The 23,074-nt window shown below is 28.0% G+C and overlaps 4 protein-coding genes across 4 annotated transcripts; 2 read left to right on the forward strand and 2 right to left on the reverse strand.

Moving 5' to 3' along the window:
- Positions 1-201: 201 nt before the first annotated feature.
- LOC145743791 (uronyl 2-sulfotransferase-like) lies at positions 202-1,701 on the reverse strand. The gene has a single exon (XM_082561832.1). It carries the CDS (start codon positions 1,684-1,686, stop codon positions 703-705), a length of 984 nt encoding a protein of 327 aa, XP_082417958.1. The 5' UTR covers positions 1,687-1,701; the 3' UTR covers positions 202-702.
- A 404-nt stretch (positions 1,702-2,105) lies between these two features.
- LOC145743274 (cytohesin-1-like) lies at positions 2,106-11,276 on the forward strand. The gene is made up of 14 exons (XM_082561198.1): positions 2,106-2,339; positions 2,471-2,550; positions 3,115-3,179; positions 3,995-4,061; positions 4,371-4,489; positions 5,059-5,139; positions 5,810-5,922; positions 6,458-6,606; positions 7,038-7,146; positions 8,628-8,704; positions 8,839-8,910; positions 9,684-9,771; positions 10,285-10,354; positions 10,692-11,276. The coding sequence occupies exons 1-14, from the start codon at positions 2,315-2,317 to the stop codon at positions 10,762-10,764; spliced, it is 1,188 nt and encodes a 395-aa protein (XP_082417324.1). The 5' UTR covers positions 2,106-2,314; the 3' UTR covers positions 10,765-11,276.
- A 237-nt stretch (positions 11,277-11,513) lies between these two features.
- LOC145743273 (tRNA (cytosine(72)-C(5))-methyltransferase NSUN6-like) lies at positions 11,514-15,876 on the reverse strand. The gene is made up of 8 exons (XM_082561197.1): positions 15,756-15,876; positions 15,150-15,333; positions 14,419-14,561; positions 14,165-14,263; positions 13,300-13,558; positions 13,012-13,175; positions 12,237-12,362; positions 11,514-11,794 (listed from the first exon to the last, which is right to left on the reverse strand). Exons 1-8 carry the CDS (start codon positions 15,864-15,866, stop codon positions 11,624-11,626), a joined length of 1,257 nt encoding a protein of 418 aa, XP_082417323.1. The 5' UTR covers positions 15,867-15,876; the 3' UTR covers positions 11,514-11,623.
- Positions 15,877-16,384: 508 nt separating this feature from the next.
- On the forward strand, positions 16,385-18,621 carry LOC145743074 (thymidylate kinase-like). The gene is made up of 3 exons (XM_082560956.1): positions 16,385-16,543; positions 17,057-17,256; positions 17,996-18,621. Exons 1-3 carry the CDS (start codon positions 16,408-16,410, stop codon positions 18,299-18,301), a joined length of 642 nt encoding a protein of 213 aa, XP_082417082.1. The 5' UTR covers positions 16,385-16,407; the 3' UTR covers positions 18,302-18,621.
- Positions 18,622-23,074: the final 4,453 nt, after the last annotated feature.

Genomic DNA, 23,074 nt, shown 5'->3' on the forward strand with positions numbered 1-23,074 from the left:
TGTATATATATGTATACATGTACATTTTTCTTATAAAAATTCCTATTTTTAAATTATATTTTCTATCCTTTAATTTTAAATTATTATTATTTACGAATCTTCATTATTTATATTATGAAACATTAATAAGTTTTTGTTAATAATTAGTCAAAATCGAAAGTTCGTAAAAAGTGTTAAATAATTAATACTACATGATTGGAAAATAATATTGCATAATTAATTTAATTAATTTTTAAATAAAGATAATATTTTGTTGACCACTAAAATATTAAAAAAAAATAAAATATTTAATACCCACAACAAAGATTACAAAAATAAAATAATTGTAAAATTTTTCAAGTTCAGAAAAAAAAACATAATCAGCATTTGAAGCTAAGAACTTTAGTTACTATTTACAATAAATTAACAAAGTAGCGTGATTTTATCATGTTTGTTAATAGTAGTTTGGTGTGAAATGAAAATGTAAACTGCTAAGTAAAAGTGTAAAAAAAAGTATAAAAAAAGGTAATACTGTTTTAACTAAGGTAAAAATTTTTCTTCGCACCGCGAATTTAAAGTACCATAAATGTATATACCGAAATATTATAATATGAGGGAACATTAAATGCTAGAAAATTTGACATATTGTTGTTCGCTCGATCATTTCATATGAGTATCTATTAAAGTTATTTCTTCCCTTTGGGTAATTTATAAAAATCAAAATTAACTGATACCCAGCTGAATTTTTAAGTTGCTAAAACGTTTTAACACAAAATGATAAAACTCATATTCAAATGACATTCGCTTGTGTAAAATATCATAAGCCTCGGGCAAAATTTCCTCTTTGCCGAGGGTTGAGGTCTTGTTCGAGCTATTTTGGGTTTTACCCCAGATTTGTATAGCCCCTGAAAAATGGTAAGGCATAAGTTTCTCGAAAACCTTTAAAGTCCCTTCAAAATCTTCTAGGATACCAACAGCTAAGTAATTATCGAGTAAATGAAGTTTAGCTCGATTTAGACTTTCCCGGGTTGGCCTTTTACACATTGGTTCTTGCCCACAAAAGTAAGGAACAATATACCATAATTTGCTGCCTATACATTCAGTTTGATTTGTTAATATACATTCACTAATACTCATTTCCTTTTGTCCTTTTAGCCAAGAGCTGCGATGTCTTCCAACAGCTTTTCTTTGATCTCCGTAACGTTTAAAATAATACTGTGACGTAAAGCGCTCAATAGGGTCTCTTACCATGTTAATATATATAGGAGCACGTAGACCAAATTTAGGAAAGTTGATATAATGAATATGGCGCGAATACAACATGGGTGGCTGTAGGTTATCGATCAATTCTACTTCTTTTTTGATATTTAATATTAAAGGTCTTGTCAAGTTTGATATTTGGGAAGAATAGAATGTAAACTTGTTCAATTTCGAGAGGGACTGAATTATTTGAAGCATAGACCGGCTTCCACATTTTCCCACTCTATTATAAATTATTCGCTGAAAAAAATCACTTTCTAGTTTTTTTTCTGGTTCAACAGCCATAATTTCTTCATCTTCGTTATAATTAATATCCTCATCCTTTTCAATTGAATAAACTTTTACATTTTCTTGAATGTTTTTAGCTGTGAACGAGGAGAAATTCCATACAACGCCGCTAATTGATATTAAACTAATACATATTAAACCAACGAATATTCGTTTCATATTTCGAATAAGTAAAAACTCTAAAAAATCGTAATTATTTAAAAAAAAATACATTAATTAGTAATTTGTTATTAAAACTTTTACTATTTTTCTATTGTGGGTTTGTTTTTAACAACTAAGCCTACAGCAAACTAAAACACAATGTTATTTTTTTTAATCAGCTGATGGATAAAATAAAAAAAAACAACTAGTTACGTTTAACGATGGCACGTAAAGTTAAATCGACACGTTAAAAAAACATATTTATTAATTTTGATATGTTTACTTTTTGCGTGTATCTTTTTTTTTATTTGTAATACAAGCATTAAAAATACAACAAAAATGTGATTATTAAAAATAAAAACTAGAAAACAAAATAAAAATATTTATAATTGGAAACTCTGTGAAAACTTCGCATAAAGAAAATTAATTTTGTTTTCTAATACAACGTATAATTTATTAACAATTAAAAAGTTTATTTAGAAAGTAAAATAAACTGGATACCAAACATAAGGACTAAACTGAAAAAGCTTATCAGTTATATTTAATTGTCAGACTGTCAACTCACAGATTCTGACTGTCTGACAGTGATTTTAAATATTCTGATTTACGGACGATCGGACTGTCTGACAATATTTTTAGTGAGAGAATGAAAATGCAAAATGAATTATTATGTGAGTTAATAATATACTTATCTGTTGTTAATCAAACCTTATTTTGTATTTTTTATAACAATATTTAGTATATATAAGTTTTTAGAAACGATTTTTTTATGTTTTACTAAAATAAAATTGATTGTTTTTAGTTTCAGAATTGGATGAAGCTGACAGCGAGATTTTAAGAGAAATTTTGAGAAAAAAAGAATCTTTGTTGGAAGAAATACAGGTTACAAATAATCAATTTAATATTACAATGTCAATAATGAAAATTATATGCTTAAAACTAATGCAATTTAAATTTACTTACGTTGTAAAAAGCTAAATTTACAAACTATATGTTACATTTTTGGGACCATTGTTTATAATGTGATATTTAACCTAATAAAGAGTTAAGGGCTAGTCTGGAAAGTAGGGCAGCATGTACGCATGAGAATTTTTTCGGTAAAAAAAATGAACTACTGAAAAGTTTTGCATGCCTTGTTTTTAAAAAAATTGCACATGCGCAATACTGACGCCTCGTGGTAGCATATTTAAGCCAAATTTAAGTAAAAACACGCAAAAATAAATCACGCGAAGACTGAAAATTTTAGTACGCGTACATGCATGCCATTTCACGCCATTTTTTACGCTTGCACGCACAAGATCTCGTCAAAATTGCCCTACTCTCCAGACTGGGTTAAGGGTTAGTTTTTTAGCCCTTACATTTAAAAAAAAATTCAAGTTATAAACTTTTAAATGACATTATATATAAATACACTTTTTCTATATTGCAATTACTCTGATATTTCAGAGATTAAAAGAAGATATAAGAGATGCTGATTTAGAAATTGAACAAGTTGAAGAATCGGAAGAAAAGTTCGTAACTTTATTATTAAAATTAAAAATGATAAAAAATATTTTTAAAATAATAAATCTGTTTTATTGGGATCACTTGTACATAACAACGTTTTAATATTATCCGGCAGCGTGGTGTAGTGGTAAGAACACTTGCTATACCAAACATGAGGTCGTGAGTTCAATCCCAACTGATCTCATGCTGTAGCGCCCTTGAGTAAGGCGTTATAAACGGTATAAACTCCTGGTGAGCCAGCACTTAATCAGCAGTATAATTAATGGGCAATTATAATCTATATAATATCCCAAACTGCTACAGGCAACTTAAGACTGGGTCGGAGTAACTGATGTTACTCTATGTTTAAGTCGCACATTGAGGATAAAGATATATACAAAAAAAAAAACACGGTTCTGGAAAATCTTAAATTTGTAAAGTACAAGAGAGAATTAGTTAGGCATGTAATGTACAGAAAGAATTTAGGTAGGTTTGTAAAGACTGAGAAAGAATTAACTAGGACTGCAAAATACAGGAGTTTTAATAAAAATCGTAAAATACAAGGGATCCTTGAAAAGTTAAAAAGTCCTTACATTTTTACAAGTCCTCAATGCAGATTTATGACAGCGTTAAATAAAATTAAACCAATGTTTTAGTAACTAATATTTTCAGTTTTATATTAGAAGGATTTTAATACTTTTTGTAAGTTGCACATTATTAGGCATTTAGTAAGATTTTGTGTTTGTCGTTTTAACATTTCAATTTTTATTGAATGAACTTTTATGGTAACGATTTAATTTTTTATTAATTTTTGCTTAATTTAAAATTTTTTTTTTTTTAGGAAAAACACAACTCATGCAAAACAGTTTTTAGATGGACGAAAAAAATTTAACACCGATCCAAAGAAGGTATTTTACTGATACAAATATCCTAATTTGTTTTTAAATAAGCCCAATCGTAACATAAAAAAATAACATTTTAAACTTTAGATTTTATCATTGTATATAAACGTTTTATATACCATTCTTACTCAATAACCTTAAATTAAAAAACATAAAATTAAATGCTTTTTTCTACAAATTAAATAAATAATTGTTTTTTTGTTGTTATATTTGATATAATTCCAACAAAAAATATTGTCCGTCTACTATTACAATTTTACCACAATTAAAATCGACGGAACTTTTTTAAAAATGTTTTTTGTTGTGTGTTTTAAGGGTATAGCTTCACTCGTTGAACATGGATTAATTGAAAGTAATCCTAAAGCAATTGCCGAGTTTTTATTCAAAGGAGATTGTTTAAATAAAACTGCTATCGGAGAATATCTGGGGGAAAGGTATTTTGCTTAAAAATCTTTAAACGATGTAAAAATAGTTAAAGTGTTATGTTACAGAGTTTTACAATTTTGTAAGTGATGTATATAGCACGTTAGTATGGTTGACAATGAATCACAAAATGGCTTTAAAACCTTTAAAAAATGTCTGTTACAATTTAATTTTCAAAAATACTGGAAAATGATTAACATAAAAAACCAGGTTACCATATTTTTTTGTGTGACGTAGAAAGTACTAAGTAGCGTAGTGAATGCATACAAGCTAGTACTTTCTACCTCATCACAAACAGGGCTTCCCTTTTCCTTTTTTTAAAGTTGTATAGGCTATATAACTTAAAAAGTAGATAAAATTATTTAAAGTTAAAATCATTTTTGTGTTCAGTGACACTAACTTTATTAATTTTTAAGTATAAAAATATCGCTAATATATGACTTTAATATTACCTGCAAGCACAAAACAAGTGTAATATTTAATAGAAATTTAAAAATTGTTTGTTTACGTTTGAAATTTGTATGGCAATTCAACTTGACTTACAGAAAAAATTAACAGTTTAATCACTTTTAAATTTCAGAAATGACTTCAATATTGAAGTATTGACTGAGTTTGTAAATTTGCATCAGTTTGCAGGGAAAATATTGGATATATCACTTAGGTATTATAAAAAAATTATATATACTTGCAATAGGGACGGGCCAATCGAATCCGAGTCTGAGTACTCGGCCCGAGTATTAGGAGTATTTTAATACTTGTGCTTGTCGAGCATTTTTTAGTACTCGGACGCCGAATAATAATTTGTCCTTTAAGATCGTATACGATTTACTAAACATAAAAAAACACGAAGTTCGGCTTTTTTAAATAATTTATAATCTACTCTCAATTATATCACATTATTTAAGCAACGATTGCGCAACAAATACACTTTTTACATAGTAAAATTTTACGCTTAATAAATTTAAGACTTACTTTTTTGTTTGGACTTAAAATGATATTGCTATCAGCGGTTAGTAGTTTTGCCAACGTTAAACACTTTATAATCCATAAATACGTGTTTTTTGGCAAATTTTGCAGTTTTAAAATTATGCGAGAAAGATTCTCAAAACCAGTTATATACATTTAAATGACGTCATAACCGAGTACTCGGACTCGGCCAAGTATTGCGACAAAATACTCGGGCTCGTCGAATCCGAGTAATTTGGATTTCAGCCCATCCCTAATATATATATATACTTGCAATTTTGATATATTATAAGCTTATGTATAGTTTCATGTTTTAACTATTGCAACTTATTCTAAGTGTTAATAAATCAAACTCTTTGTTTAAGACAATTTTTATGGAGTTTTCGCCTACCTGGAGAGGCCCAAAAAATAGATCGAATGATGGAAGCGTTTGCAGCAAGATATTGTGAATGCAATAAAGGAGTCTTCAGTAATACTGGTAAGTCCATTCTTATATTAAGGGACGGTACTAATAGGTTAAATTGTAATAGATGCAATGTTTTATATGTACAAATATTAAACACTTTTTTACACCAAATTACTTGTTTTATATTTCAATCTTAATTTTGTTTTTGATATGTTGTATAAAGTTGTTGATATTTTTGTTTTTAAATTAAAAATATATATTTTATTTGCTATATATATGTGCTGTTGTTAAATAAAATTGAATAACCATATCAAAATTAGAGTAATTGCCTTACTAATTTAATAGTAATATGGTAGGCTATTTAAATGCTGTCTTTTTCTAGTCTCAATTAATTCTCTCTTGCACTTTATGTTCCCAGTTAATTCTCTCTTGTAATTTACGGTTCTAGCTAATTCTCTCTTGTTTCTTACAGTCCTAGCTAATTTTCTCTTGTACTTTGCGGTCCTAGCTAATTCTCTCTTATACATTGCGGTCCTCAGTTTTCACAAACATCAAAAATGCAAGTGATCCGTAATATGAAACAACAAAATTTTTTTATTCGTTTTAGATACTTGCTACGTCCTTTCATTTGCGATCATAATGTTGAACACCAGTCTACATAACCCTAGTGTTAAAGACAAACCAACCATCGAGCGTTTTATTGCCATGAACCGGGGAATAAACGATGGAAAAGATTTGCCCGTTGAACTACTAACTGTAATATTCAAAATTTAGATTTACTTCTATTTTAATTTAAATATTAGGAATTTTTGTGAAGAAGTTTTCTTTTGTTAACTACTTTGAAAATGTAATAATATTTGAAAATTAGAATTTTTACATTGTTGTTTATTAAAAAAATTATTTATTTATTTTAAGCTGTTTTTAGTAATTAACTTTAAATTGTAATATTTATGATTTTAATTTAAATTTTTTGATATTTTAAAGAAGTAATTGTTCAGTAACTACTTTAAAAATGTAATATCATTAACTCTGATTTAAAATTGTTGTTAAAAGTTTTTAAATTTTCTAAAAAACAAAATTTTTTCAAGAACTGCTTTATAAAAATAATAAAATTTTGTTCTAAAATTTTAAACTTGTTTTAGGTAATAAGTTACTTCAGTTTTTTTTAACATTTACGTTTTGTTTAGACTTTGTTTGAGAGCATTAAGAAAGATCCGTTTAAAATCCCAGAAGATGGAGATGACTTAACAGCTACTTTTTTCAATCCCGATAAGGAAGGGTGGCTACTAAAACAAGGTAAAAAAAATGTTTATTTTTTAATAATTCTCCCTTTATGCCCTGCCAGCAAAAGTTATTTGATGTTTACCTCATTAAATACACTTTTTAATGCATCTCTGCCTTTTTTAGAGCCCTTTTATTTTTATCAAGCAATTTTTTTGCAGTATTTTATAAAAATCTTAATTATAATTCCCAATTTAAAAAAAAATCAGTTTAAAATATTTTTGGTCCTTTAATATTCTTGTTGAATATGTGAGATACTATAATTCTATGATTATTTAAAATAAATTAAACGTACTGGCGGTGGGAATCAAACCTGGGCCTTTGTGCTCACAGTTTTAAACAGATACCCTATTTATCATTATATCAACAACCATGAATTTATTTTATTCACAAAAATTATTCAATTTTTTGTCTGGTTGGATTCAAACACATAGGAGGTACGACATTTCTTTGTTTTTGTCAAAATCAACTTTTTGTTCTAATCAAGTATTTTGGTTTTATGTCATCGTTTTAAGTGTTGTTATTCTGTTTGTAATTCCGTAACAAAAGTGTTTTAAAAATAGAAAAAATCTTGGTGATATATTAACTAAACAATGATTTAATTTTTTTTTTACTAACATGTTAATTTTTTTAAAAATAACTTATTAGTTTAATTTGACTTTTTGCTTAGCTATAAAGCATGCATTTAATATAGTTTTGGTCATTTTGGATCCATTAATTCTGTATGTTTTAAAGTAAACATCAACCGTTAGTTAATTTAATATATAAGCATGTATCAAAAAATTAAGGTTTACAAAACTAAAAAAGATTTTTAAATAAAGTCATACGACAAAAAAAAATACAATTTGCAAAAGTCTAAATAAAATAAATAACAACCATTCGTTTTTTTTTTAAATAAAAAAAACTTTAAAAAAATATTTATAGTCAATGGAGGTAATTATTGGACGATTTTGACAAACTTGGCCATAACTTTTTTGTTTTAAACTTTAAATCAAATATTTTTTGTTCCTAAGATAGTGTTATCATTCATTATTAAAAAGAATACTATTTAGAGTCTATCTATACACGTTTGCCTAAAATTCTAAGATTAAAAATGTCCAATAATTACCTTCAAATTTTAACTGTCATTAATTACCTTCATTGACTATAACTTTTTTTTAAATTATGAGCCAAATTATTTTAATGTTTATTAAATTATGTAACCTATGAGTAAGCATGGTTTCATAAACATTGCTTGTTTTGATTTTGTTATGTCAAAATTTCTCACTTTATATGTTTTGTTTTCATAAATATTATTTTAACATACTTTTTATATTTTTACCTTAACTTATTGGCATATTTTTTTTGTTAAAAATTTAAAAAGGTATAACCAATATAAACAATGTACAGATTGAATTAAAAGAATTTAAACATATCCAAAAATTAAAAAAAAAAATTTTTTACAACAAAAATTTTTTTGGATTTTTTTAAAACAAAAAAAAAACATTATTTTAAAGGGGGAAGATATAAGACATGGAAAAGAAGGTGGTTTATATTGACCGATAATTGTCTTTATTATTTCGAATATACTTCAGTAAGTTGATAGTATTCTAGTTGTTTTCAAAAATATCCCTTTTTTTTATTAGTTATTAGACAAAAATAGAAAAAAAAAATTATTAAATATTTTTCATTTTTAAAATTTTTCTTTTTATTCATTTTTTATTTTAGGACAAGGAACCAAAAGGTATAATTCCTCTTGAAAATCTGCAAGTAAGAGAAGTTGGCGAACAAAGAAAACCTGTAAGTTCATATTTATCCTTAATTGAGCCGGCAGCATGGTGTAGTGGTAAGAACACTTGCTACACCACACATGAGGTCGTGGGTTCAATCCCCACTGATCACATGCTGTAGCGCCCGTGAGTAAGGCCCTATAAACGGTACAAACTTCTGCTGAGCCAGCACTTAATCAGCAGCATAATTACCTGGCAATTATAATCTATAATATCCCAAACTGCTAAAGGAAACTCGAGATTGGGTTAAAGTAACTGATGTTACTCTATGTTTAAGTCGCGCATTCGACTTTCCCACATCAAGGATAAAAATATATACAAAAAAAAAATTTAAGTTGGTATTTTTAATAAAATTTCGTTAAATTATTTCAAGATTTCATCGAATTACTATAAAAGAATATAAATTTTTTTTATATTTTACTAATCAATAGCTCTTCCTTTAGATGCTATTTTAATTTTTATAATATATTCACAACTAGTAACTGAAATTTGTCTAGAATTTTCTACCCATGCATCACAATGGCAGTTTTATTTAACTTTTGGGTCTATATATTGGGCGAACATATACAGAGTTTCATTATATATAGATTACTGCTTATTTTAAGCCAATAACGAACTATAAGTTGTGGCGAACTATAAGTTAAAAAGTTTTGGGTTTCGAGCCAAAAAGTTTATTGATAGCACAAAAATGTCACATCACATATTTCCCCAATCAAAAAATCCTACGTTGTTTATTTTTACAGCTGTATTTATCGTCCAAAAAATTTAACTTTTGTTTCACAGCATTGCTTTGAGATGTATTTACCCGAAGATGCTCAGGTGCAAACGATTAAAGCTGCAAAAACTGACTCGGAAGGAAGAGTAGTAGAAGGTACAAACCTAATTTTAAATTTTTGAAGACGCACAGTAAACTGTTACTACATTAAAACACATATATATTTAACTCATTGGTAAAAGGGGATAATTTAAACCAGTGGTTCTTAACCTTTTTCTAACCACGCCCCCCTTAAGTATTGATAATACCTTTCAAGCCCCCTTCTCTCAATTTTTTTATACGTACAAAATGTATTTTTGTCGATTTATCTAATTAACTGCAGTAATATGACTACTCTAAGTTAACTCTTTCTGACGAAGTTATACTTACCTTAATGACTACATAAACTTTTGTGCCAAGATCTGTTTATCAACTTTTTTGCACTATATTTTTTAAATTTGGATTTAGTGCTTTGCCCCCCTTAGAAATACCTGATGCCCTCCTTGGTTAAGAACCACTGATTTAAACTGTCCCAATGTTATTATTGTAAGGTAGAATCCGTTGTGGTTATGTTTATTAGTTGTAGGACCTCTTAAAATGTTTGAAGTGTTGTGTTACTTGACTGTTTAGGTAAGCATACCAATTATAAGATGTCTGCTGCCACAAAAGCTGAAAAGGATGATTGGATCCGATGTATTAGGTAAACTTTATTGCTTCAAATATTGTTGATACTTTTTATTAATTTATTTTTTGTATATATCTTTATCCTCGATGTGGGAAAGTCGAATGCGCGACTTAAACATAGAGTAACATCAGTTACTCCGACCCAGTCTCAAGTTGCCTAAAGCAGTTTGCCACAGGCAACTCGAGACTGGGTCGGAGTAACTGATGTTACTCTATGTTTAAGTAGCTTGTTCGACTTTCCCACATCGAGGATAAATTATATATAAAAAAAAAAAGCAGCGAGTGAGGCTCCTAGAGCTCCTGCAACTGTTTTCAAATTATAAAAATTTTTATTTTAACTTTTATTTATAAAGAAAAAGTATAAGCGAGGACCCTTATTATGTCATGATCGCCGAAAGAAAAAAGAAAGCTTCCGCAATTCAATGAATTTCTGTAATTTTCCACATGAAGCACTTTTTCTTCTAATCATATAATATCTTATATTTGTATTACTAAACTCCTTTTCTAGGCTTCTTTGTTAAGAGTTGATTATCTTTATTAACAGGCTAAAAATGTGTTTTCATTGTTTTAACTTTACTAAGGGTTTAGGTAGCAAAAATTACCGATTTTAGGACATTTTTATAATTTGCTATAATATACTATAAAATGTTTATTTAATTTAAAATTGGTATATTTAAATTATCTTTATTTTTGTATTTGCAAATTTAAAAGTTTTACTCCTAACTAAGTTTGGTATGTCTAGAATTTCAGAAATTAAAAAAAAGTGTTATAACAGATAGGTTACAGCATTCACTTCCCAAAAAGCACTTAAATTTTTTCTTACTAGAGTAATATTAAATACTTTTTGTTAGTTACTTTGGTATGATCAAATATAAGTAATTGTGGATTAACATTGTAAAGATAATTTAATATTCATTTTTGTCTGTTAGTGATTTAATATTTGGTTACAATATATAAAATATTTGATTGGTAAAATTTAAATAAGTAATGAATAATATAAAATAATTGATATTTTTTAATTGAATCATGTTTTAAGTTTTTAAAAATCAAATATATTTTAACTGTTTTGAAACAAAGATTTTTTTGTTATACAAAATAAAAACATTTTTAGTTAAAATCAGATGTTTTAACAGTTTTTGTCTAGTTTTAAATTTTCAGTCAACTTTGATGATGTGATAATATAAAAGTACAAGACAATAAAACTCAAAAAAATAATTGAAAATTAAAAAAAATTAATTTTCGAGTAAATTGTTGTAATTTATTTGAATAAACAATATTTTTTTTGCTACATATCCTTACTTTCCTTAACAAATTTTGCAATAAAAAATCCAATAGTATCAGTGTTTACATTAAAATTTTGATCACTTTTTGTGGGACTAAAGAATTGAAGTAAGTTTAATTGTTCTTGTTTTAATTTGGAAACACTGGATCTGCCAGGTAAGCCAATATGTGGATCCTATAATCAATTTAAATTTCATTAAGTTAACTACAATCTATATACAATCTAGATATAATATGACCTAATTGATTAAAAAAACAGCCCTTAAGAAGGGCATTATTTTTTTTTGAAAGTTTTACACTATTTATAATTTTTAACAGAACCATAGAAACAATGTTTGTATATTTGGGTCAGAACACTTCTTACACTACATGAGAACATGGGTTTAATCCCCACATGCTGTAGTGCCTTTAAGAAGGAACTATAAACTTCTGATGAGCTAATACTTTATCAGCAGCATAATTATCGGACATTTATAATCACTAATATCTAAATCTCCAAAGGCAACTTAAGACTGGGTCGGGGTAACAGTTGTTACTCTATATTTAAGTCACGCATTCGACCCACATTAAGGATAAATAATTATATATAAAAAAAATTACCTAAATATATTGCTTACCTGTTTACTTAGAGTGAGGTTTGGGTAATTATTTAAAGCCCACTCCACCATTCCCTCATTTTCTTCTTTAGTTGTTGTACAAGTGCTATACACTAACACCCCATCAGGTTTTAATAAATGTATTGCCTAAAAAATTTTTATGAATTTTGATACACTTTTTTCTATTGTAACTTATAGACTAGGTTTAAAGCATGGTAAAGTGGTTAAAACTTGTTTTTAGTACATGAGGTTCTAAGTTCAATCCCCACAACTTACATGTCACTCTTAATGTTGTGTTTTAAAATGGTTCTAACTTTTGTCAAGTTATCAAGCAATATTTAAAACTGGCATATGCCATTTAGGAAAGTTAAGGCAAATAAGTTAACTTTTCCACATTTAAAATAAAGACCGGCAGCGTGGTGTAGTGGTAAAAACACTTGCTACACCACACATGAGGTCGTGGGTTCAATCCCCACTGATCTCATGCTGTAGCGCCCTTGAGTAAGGCGCTATAAACGGTATGAACTCCTGCTGAGCCAGCGCTTAATCAGTAGCATAATTACTGGGCAATTATAATCTATAATATCCCAAACTGCCACAGGCAACTCGAGACATGTTCGGGGTAACTGATGTTACTCTATGTTTAAGTCGCACATTCGACTTTCCCACATTGAGGATAAAGATATATACAAAAAAAGATAAGTATATATTATTTAGTTTGTTTTTAACTAGTTGACAACTAAAAATGTATTCGTAAAGCACAACATGTTAAAAATATTTCTACAAAGTAGCGTACTGTTGCAAATAGTTGTCGTTGTAATATAGGATATGAGGACAACTGTTTTTCTGTGATGTCATTAACACAGTTTATGACCTTTGGCCTTTGACCCAATGCACTGCATGGCGCATCGAGTAAAATTTTATCAAAATAATTCACTTTAAATTTTTTAATTTTGGATTCTAAAAAAAAAAATTTTTAAATAAATTTTAATTAGATCTTTTTTTATTTCAATATAGAATTAAAAAAAACTTTAATGCCAGAATAAAATTAAATGAAAACTCTTTAAATAAAAAACAAAAATACCTTTTTTATCCCCACAAATTTTTCTTGAATCTGAAACCAATAATTCAACATTTTCTCCTAATTCCCCAAACCAATTTGTTAAATTTTGTCGAACTAAATTCACTTTATTTTCCGACCTATCTATTGCCACTAGGTGTCCCTGTTTCTGCATGAGTGCGTACAGGTGTTGGGTTTTCCCCCCTGGGGAGGCACACATGTCGAGGACTTTATCCCCAGGGTTAGGGTTAAGAACATGACCCACAACTATGGACGGCAAATTCTAAAAAAAAATTTAAATTTTAAAATTTAGGCATTTTATTTATTTAAGGTAAACCTAATTCTTATCAAAAAAAGTGGTCAATATATGATTAGTATAATAAAAAAATGTATTCCTATTAAAGCTTGGTATAAATTTAAATTTTTTTTAAATATAAAAGATCCCTTAAAATTGTAAGCCTAACTTTTTTAAACATAAAACAAAATTCTAATAATGTAAATGTCCAGTTTGTGATTAGTATATTTAAGCTAGGTGTGAGACATGAAGTTATAGCTCTTTACAATCATATAACAATTGCAGTTTCCAATGGTTATTATTTTTTTTATTTTTTTTTGTATATCTTTATCCTCGATGTGGGAAAGTCGAATGCGTGACTTAAACATAGAGTAACATCAGTTACTCCGACCCAGTCTCGAGTTGCCTGTGGCAGTTTGGGATATTATAGATTATAATTGCCCGATAATTATACTGCTGATTAAGTGCTGACTCAGCAGGAGTTCATATCGTTCATAGCGCCTTACTCAAGGGTGCTACAGCATGAGAGCAAAGGGAATTGAACCCACGACCTCATGTGTGGTGTAGCAAGTGGCGGTGTTTTATTTATAATACCTGTGCAAATATTTTATTGGTTAAAATATTATTAAGACTCGGCGCAGACCATTCAACCTCTGTCATTATTATTCCTACACCACCGACTAAATTTTTACCCTGAAAAATTGTGTATAACAACAGTTAGTATACTAAATCAAAATAAATTAAAGCTTTAAACATATGAATACCATAACAAACTAAAATCTTTTTTTTTTCCTTTAAAAATAAAGCAATTTTTTTAATAATTTCCTGACCCCAAATTTTTTGCTCACTTTAGTTTTGAATATATCATCCCTGCTTACAACTGACTTTCCGTTCCCAACAAATAATTTATCTCCATCAAACTCACTTTTTCCTTTTAAACATTTTCCTTTAATGTCTGCATACACAGAAACTAAATCATCTTCGTTAAGATCTAAACAAAACATTTAAAAAAAAATTTATTAACCTTTTTTTATTTTTTTTGTATATATCTTTATCCTCGATGTGGGAAAGTCGAATGCACGAACTAAACATACAGTTACATCAGTTACTTCGACCTAGTCTCGAGTTACCTGTGGCAGTTTAGAATATTATAGATTAAATTTGTCCGATAATGATACTGCTGATTAAGTGCTGGCTCAGCAGGAGTTTATACTGTTTATAGCGCCTTACTCAAGGGCACTACAACCTAAGACTTTAAGTAGACCCTTGGTTTAAGTTTTGTGGTCAAGTTAATGTAAGTATATTGCAATTGTTAGTTAAATAAAAAAGCACCAGGTTTATAAGATATTAAACCAGCAAAATCTATTTAAGACTGAATACTGGTAAATTGGAAAAAAAATTTTGCTTTAGGAATTTCTAAGTAAATTTTAATATGTCCAGTTTGGTTAAATAAAAAAAGTTTAAAAATTGACCATATAATTACAAAAAAATTTAAAGAGAACATTTAAAAAAAAATTACAACATATAAATATTTTATTTACATAATGCAAAAAATAAAGAAAATAAAATTTAAACTAACTTTTAGGAGCGGCCAGAATTCCTGGAATATAAACATTTGCTCCTCTTAGCACCGCCATTCCACATAAATAGTCCACAATTACCTCTTTCCCTTTCGGTCCCACTTGTTGGTGATGTGATGAAATTACCAAAACATCTTTTAATTGGTCATGTGTAAATATTTCAAATTTATGTCCATTTGTGTCCTGTATTTACATTATTTTTATCAGCGGCGTGGTGTAGTGGTCAGAACACTTGTTACACTACATGAGGTCCTGGGTTTGATCCTAACTGCTTTCATGTTGTAGCGCCCATAAGGTCAGGAATTTTGCGCCCATAAGGTCAGGAATTTAGTCAGGAATTTTGGGCAATAATTATCTATACCATCCCAAACTATTAAAGGTAACTCAAGACTTGGTTAGAGTAACTGATGTTACTCTATGTTTATTATGTTTAGGTCATTAAGTCGACCTTCCCACATCGAGGATAAATATATATAAAAAAATTAAAATAAAAAACAAGTATTACATAAATTACACTCATAAAAACTATAAACAAAACATTCATTTTAAACAATGAATCTATTGTATTGTAAAACTAAGTTTAAAAATTAATTTTTTTTATTTACCTTATTAATTTCTTGTTGTAATTTGGTTTTAATTAAATTAATATCACCATGCAAGTTGTTCACACGAACTGTTGTAAACATGGGAGGGGGTATAAGGTCAAAATCTGACATTTTTATATTAGTTTTGGGTCTGAAATGTTTAAAAATTTATTGTTTTATTAATAGTTATAAATAAAAAAACTCATTTTTATATTTAACCTTAATTAATATTTTTTTAATAGTAGCTTTAACAAAAAATTAATAACTTTTTGTGTTTTTTTAAAATGTTTTTAATAAGAACTTGGTTTTTAAAATATATAAAATAGAATTCAACTATTTTTATTGACATTAGAAACATGTGCATCTAACACGTGAGTTAAAACGTAAACAACTTCGTATTTTTCTATGGTGGCATTTGTTAAGCAGTTTATTTAAAAAAAATTATTGCAAAAACCGAGTTAAGACAAAAATAGGTGATAGTAATAAGAAATTATACAGTACATGTTATAATCAAGAGATGGAATAAATAACAAAGAAATTCGATGATTTAAAATATGCCATGAATAATAAATGTCTAAAATGCCACCACAAAACCAAACCCTTCCTTTATAAATTCGGCGCCAATACCTAGAAATTCTAATAATTCTAACTTGTATTGTGAGTTAAATATAATATGAATAAAGTTCTAAATAGAGGAGCACTTATTGTTGTAGAAGGGGTTGACAAGAGTGGAAAATCGACACAATGTCAAGTTTTAAAGAAAATATTATCAGAAAACGGACATTCTGTAAAAGCTTTACGGTTTCCTGGTAAGTTTACCATCAGTTCTTACGTGAACTATGGTTTAAAATTTTTAAACAAATTGTTTATGTTTATTTAGATTTGTTTTTCTTTAGCTTGTTACAGTTTTTAAAAAAAATTATACACTTTTTTTGGTTGTTTCTTTATTAAAAAATAATTTTTTTAAATTGTATATATAAACTTGGTGTTTTTTTTTGTATATATATTTTTATCTTAATGTGGGAAGGTTGAATGCACTACTTAAACATAGAGTAACATTAGTTACTCCAACCTAGTCTCGAGTTGTCTTTAGTAGTTTGGGATATTATATAGATTGTAATTGCCCGATAATTATGCTGCTTATTAAGTGCTGGCTCAGCAGTAGTTCATACCGTTTATAGCGTCTTACTTGAGGGCAAGGTTCTACAGCACGAAAGCGGTGGGAATTAAACCTACAACCTCAGCAAGTGTATCTTACCACTACACCACGCTGCCGGTGCAGTTTATAAGGCAAAAACTAAAATAAAGCTTTATTTTTGTAGATCGAACCACAAAAACCGGAGAATTGATCAGCAATTATTTACAAAACCAGACCGAACTTGACGATCATGCCATTCATTTGTTATTCTCTGCCAATAGATGGGAGCAGAGGGCAAGTATTTTAAATGATCTACAAAATGGGATTTCGTTAATTGTTGATCGTTATGCTTTTTCTGGGGTGGCTTTTACTCATGCTAAACAAGTAATTTTTATTTTTTTGTATATATCTTTATCCTTGATGTGGGAAAGTCAAATGCGCGACTTAAACATAGAGTAACAACTGTTACTCCGACCAAATCTCGAAACTTTTTTTATTTTTTATGTAAGAAAGTTGACCCTAAACTTTTTTTTGTTTAACCTTTAGTTAAATGAAAATTAAACTTATATCCATTTTTTATTATTAATTGCAAATTATTTTGGTTATATTTTAAATTGTTTGCTAAATATTTTTTAAGGGATGTTTGACAAGTTAAAACGACAACCAAAGTTTTTTGATTGATTAGTTTTATATATATTTGGTTTATCATGTTTTTTTTTTAAATTGAAATCCTATATTGGCAATATTTAAGTCTAAAATTAATAAAGTTGGTGTCACTGAACACAAAAATGGTGTTCACTTTGAATAATTTTATCTACTTTTTGAGTTGTGCAACTTTTAAAAAGAAAATTAAAATTAATTAAAAAAAAAGAAAAGGGAAGCCCTGTTTGTGATGACGTAGAAAGTACTAGCTTGTATATATAGACATTCACTATGCTAATTGTACTTTCTACATCACACGAAAAAATATGATAACCTGGTTTTTGATCTTTATAATTTTTTTAAAGGTATTTTGTGATTCATTGTCAACCACACTAACATACTTTATACATCACTACAAAATTGCAAAACTCTCCAATGTTGTACTTAGAAAAAATGTATGTAGTTATAATGCTATTTTCAGGGTCTAAATCTAGAGTGGTGTAAATGTCCTGACATTGGGTTACCGAAACCTGATCTCGTTCTTTTTTTGGATCTCAAAATATCAGAGTCCGAAAAACGGGGTGATTTTGGTGAAGAAAGATATGAACAAACTGACTTTCAGAAAAAGGTTTCACAAAATTACCAAAAACTTTTCGACAAATCTTATTGGAGAAATGTTGATGCAGCTCGGCCAATGAAAGAGGTTACTTCTGATATGCAAAAACACATTGAAGACATTATCAAAAGTGTTGGACAAACCCCTATTGAACAATTATGGATAAAATAATTTTTTTTAACTTTATTTGGTCAATTTTTAAATAAATACTCATTATAAAAAGTTTTATACAATCATATTATTTTTTTGTAAGTTTTGAAACATAAACAAATTATTTTTTTAAGTATTTTTTTACTTTTTCTTGAATTTATATTGTAGATTTATGTAGACTGTATAACTTATTACACTAAGAATTGTCATAGGATACCTGTGTTAGTATTAAAATATAATAAAATTAAATTTTTACCTTTGCATTTTATTTACACTTTCTTGAAAATTTCAAAAAACTTTTTCCAAAAATTTTCTAAAAAAAATGAAAAAAAAAATTTGCAATTTCCTACTACCAATATATTGCAGAAATATGTAAACTGTAAAAATTAGTGTACAAAAAAGTTGGTATAGAATATCTCTTATAAATCTTAGTCTATTGAATTTATGTTTATGTCTAACAATTTTGTTAAATTATTTTGTTGTAAATTTGATTTTTAAATATTTTTTTGTTGATAACGAAATTAAATGTCTGTGCCCACTATTGATATGACTTATATTTTATTGATATTATACTTAGATAACTTTTATAAATTAGTTAGGGTATAATTTAATAAATTATTGTTAAAAAGTTAATTAAGGATATAAGCTTCTCAATTTAAAGAAATTAGTAAATTTGTTTTGTGTTCGTTTTTTTTTATAAATATACACAAAATATAAAAAATATGTATTTTTATTGAAAATATAATAATAAACTCAACTAGATTTATTTGAAAAATTAAATATGGTTTGAAATCGTTCGATCCTTTCTATAGAGATATTAAAATTTAATATGTATATTAAAAAAATTTAAATGTTAACTTTTCTATAATTAATATCAAACTTTACCTATTAAACACACATTCATTAATTACGCAAGATATAACTAAATTAAATTTGAAAGCAAAATATTGATCCTAATTTTTTATTAATCAAACGAGTATTGAAGTATAATTAACAAAAATAAATGTTAACTATTTACTCCTTTTTAGAGATTTCGTTTATGATACGCAAAAAAAGCAAAATATCCATATTTACATTTTATTAAATTAACAAGTGTTAAAATATAATTCAAAACTCAACTTTTATACACATATTACTTGATTAATATTTTTCACTTTAACACACACACTAATCGAATATTTAAAAAACAAACCAAAGATAATTAAACAATAATTAGTTAGAGTTAAATCTTTATTTTAAATAGCAGCATACCAAATAATAATACCAACAACATATTAAAATTTTAGAAAATTTATTTAATAACAACAAATTTAATTGAATCTTCTAAAATTTTAAATTTGTTGTTGGCATTATTATTCTGTATGTTGCTATTTGAAATAAAGATCCAACTCTTAAATGACCCCATTATTTAAAAAGCCTTTAAAAATAATATAAACATTTACAAGAAAGTATTTTTTTTTAATTTATTGATTTCGTCACTTCTTTCCGTTGCATTAATGTAATATTTTAAAAGTTTTACATTTTGATCGGCACATATCTAGTTTAAAGTAATTAAGATTTAAAGTTAAAACGTAAATGCCTAAGAGAAATTCGTTAATTGTTTTTAAGAGAAACATTTCATCTTTTAACCTAATCGAGAGAGGCGCACGCGTGTTGATTAAATTCACGCCGATATTCCAATTTTTCGGCCCCGGGTTTTCAAGAAGCGCAAGGAATTCTAGAAACTAAAACACGTGGCTCTTTCTTGTCTAGACCGCGTTGTAAAAGGTCTTAAAAATCTAAGCTCAGTTTATATCAAGTTAAATCGTCAATTTTCGATATTTTTTGCAACAATTCTACAACAAAATCAGAAAGTGTAGTTATTATGACGTCATACTCAAGTACAAACCATCTAAAAAGCGGAAGTTCAAGAATTAATAGACAATTTATATTTTATGACGTCATTCAACAGTCAAGAAAGCAAAATAACATCTAGAATTGGAAATCAAAATCAATTTTAAGTTCGATGTCTTGAAGATCGATCTTACGCCCATTAAGGTAAAACTAATTTTTTTTATTTTATTGTAAAATTAATTTTTGTTTAGAATTTTGTGAATTTTTGCTTTGTTATTCAATGTTTATATCTTTAGTTAAATTGAGATTTTTTTTATAATTTGCAACATATAAAACGAAGTCAATTTAAATATAAAAAATTGGATGTAGTGTTGTTATTAACCTTTTCTAATTTTTTGATTATTTTTTAAAATAATTTAATTTTTGCAGACAATGTTTCAACGAAACTTGACAAAGTAGAAAATTACTGGTGGTCAGTGACGTGAATTGTGACGTATACCATGACGTCATTGTGATTTGGAAATTCGGTTAATTAATGTAAGTTAACTTGATTTTAGTATTGTCAAAATTAACCAAGAAAAAATATTCTAAGCGCTATATATGCTGTTGCTTTATTGCCATAACTTTAATATATTTTACAATTTTAATATTAACCTGCATGTTGCATGATTGCTGTTGTTTGTTTTTGTTTTATGTTTGCACGCTGCTGCTGCGCGCTGCGTTATTGCTAGTTTAAATTTTAAGACATCTATGCTATATGCTGCTGCGTTTGCTAGTTAACTAAATCAAACAAAATTGGCTGTTGTAGCGTTGCAACTACCTCCTCTTCACCTATTCTAATCTTTATTTCCCTATTTTCTACCCATGCGCTGCTGCTGCGAATACTAAATATATATTAAATAGTTTTTTTAATTTAAATACCTAAATTAATAAAGTTTAAAATATAATTTTCAGTTTGTGGCATGATTTAAATATATTAACCATTTTATTTTAATTTATTTAATTTTTCGTCGCTGGCGTCCATCATTCACAAGACCCTACGTCATGTGACGTCACCGGTTTTTATGCAACGTCATCGACCAAACAACCACCAATTGTGAAGATGCACTCAAATATGATAAAAGGTACTTGATTAAAATTATTTCCTTTAAAGTATCTTAACCTAATGTCAACCGGAAGCGTGGTGTAGTGGTAACACTTGCTACACCACACATGAGGTCGTGGGTTCAATCCCCACTGATCTCATGCTGTACTGCCCTTGAGTAAAGCGATATAAACAGTATAAACTCCTGCTAAGCCAGCACATAATCAGCAGTTTAATCACCGGACAATTATAATCTGTAATATCTTAAACTGCTACAGGCAACTTGAGACTGGGTCAGAGTAACTGGTGTTACTCTATGTTTAAGTCGCGCATTCGACTTTCCCACATCGAGGATAAAGATATATACCAAAAAAAATTGTTAAAAGATTAGTGGCGTCATCACATCCTTTTAAAAATTAATAAAAAAAATTTTAAATTATGCATTAAAATTTAATAAAACTCTACGATTAACTTATTTTTTAATTATTTTTATTTTTTGTTGCAGTGATAAGTTAACGTCACTTTTATGTTCATCTTGTCACCAGAAAGTGACGTCATCGCTAATAACGTCACATCTGATAAGATTAGAACCGGAATTGGAACTGCTGTGTTTTACCGCCCTATGCTGAAGGTAAATTAAAAAAAAATTTTACATAAAAATTTGATATTTAAATTTATTATAGAATTGTGATGTCAGAGTTTTTGTATATGACGTGTTATTTATATATATGTCGCAACTTATCTGACTTAAAATGTGTTTTGCATATGTATAGTCTTATGTAATGTAACTTTTAACTTGATAATTTGTATTAGCACATTTTTAATAATTTTATTTTCGTTTAGAAATCCGAAAAAATGATGTGGCTTCTTTCAATCTTGGTTACTCTTGTTTTCTATCTAAAAATGACGATTTTGGATTCAACAATTAATACGTCACGTAATGTCAATGTGACGTGGAATTGGATCATTATTAAATGATCTGAAAACAAGGACATTGAGATGAGATTTAGATTTTTTGATTTTGATTACTAATTTTGAGGTCTTAAAGTACTAGAATTGGACAGAATTGTATGCAATATCTTTCTCTTCTCCCAGTGTATTTTTATTTTGCGGACTGTCCCAAACCTAGATTTACCCATTTCGCTTCGTGGGTCGGTCGAAGTTTGGGATCAAACAGTCAATGAGCTGATGCGTTCCCGGCGGCCATTTTCCCCAATACCATTGTTAGGTCCCCTTAGGTGCCCCATGTGCCAGTACTAATCTGTGTTTTGGCCCTTAAGGTCAGCAGAACCACGTATCGCCAAATGGTCGTCCGGGCTGTTCCATGTTGTATATTTTTTTCACGTTTATTTTTTTATTACTGTTGTATTTCGTGTCATATCATAATTACATTTTTAACATAAACAACGCACAGCTCATCTGATAGGTTTAAAAACGCACCGAACAATTAAATGTGGGAGGCTTAACCTCAACAGCCAGGGACTAAACTTTAACTAAGAAGCAACACGCTTGGGGGTGCAGCAGAATTAATTATAATTGAGGTTTCGCGCTAATTAAATACCGGCATCTATAAACCCCGGTTTTCTACTTTCTATCAATTATTTTCTTCCTTAGTGAGCATGGTGCGTTTTACTCGTGGGTAGTATATAGCACCATGCTTAGTCTGCAGAATTGTAAGTTATCAGCTTGTGAAAATGGAAATTAACTTCGCAGGGTAGGAGGAACTTGGACTGAACATGGATGGATCATAATTAAGAGTTGAGTAAAAATAATTAAAACCTTAAACTTGAACCCAATTTTGTCACATTTTCTGCCATGTATTTTTTAGTGTAACGTTATAATGTAATTGTTTATTAAATGCCATATATTAAATACTA

This window comes from Corella eumyota, chromosome 2 (assembly GCF_963082875.1).
Source record: "Corella eumyota chromosome 2, kaCorEumy4.1, whole genome shotgun sequence".
In the NCBI taxonomy this organism is placed as follows: domain Eukaryota; kingdom Metazoa; phylum Chordata; class Ascidiacea; order Phlebobranchia; family Corellidae; genus Corella; species Corella eumyota.

Excerpts from the sequence above, each read along its gene's own strand:
- LOC145743791 (XM_082561832.1), bottom strand. The coding sequence starts at position 1,686 with ATGAAACGAATATTCGTTGGTTTAATATGTATTAGTTTAATATCAATT.
- LOC145743274 (XM_082561198.1), top strand. The coding sequence starts at position 2,315 with ATGAAAATGCAAAATGAATTATTAT. Across the intron at positions 4,062-4,370 it reads TTAACACCGATCCAAAGAAG|GGTATAGCTTCACTCGTTGA; the intron begins GTATTTTACTGA and ends GTGTGTTTTAAG. Across the intron at positions 4,490-5,058 it reads GGAGAATATCTGGGGGAAAG|AAATGACTTCAATATTGAAG; the intron begins GTATTTTGCTTA and ends TTTAAATTTCAG.
- LOC145743273 (XM_082561197.1), bottom strand. The coding sequence starts at position 15,866 with ATGTCAGATTTTGACCTTATACCCCCTCCCATGTTTACAACAGTTCGT. Across the intron at positions 15,334-15,755 it reads TACAACAAGAAATTAATAAG|GACACAAATGGACATAAATT; the intron begins GTAAATAAAAAA and ends ATGTAAATACAG. Across the intron at positions 14,264-14,418 it reads ATGATATATTCAAAACTAAA|GGTAAAAATTTAGTCGGTGG; the intron begins GTGAGCAAAAAA and ends ACAATTTTTCAG.
- LOC145743074 (XM_082560956.1), top strand. The coding sequence starts at position 16,408 with ATGAATAAAGTTCTAAATAGAGGAGCACTTATTGTTGTAGAAGGGGTT. Across the intron at positions 16,544-17,056 it reads AAAAGCTTTACGGTTTCCTG|ATCGAACCACAAAAACCGGA; the intron begins GTAAGTTTACCA and ends TTATTTTTGTAG. Across the intron at positions 17,257-17,995 it reads CTTTTACTCATGCTAAACAA|GGTCTAAATCTAGAGTGGTG; the intron begins GTAATTTTTATT and ends TGCTATTTTCAG.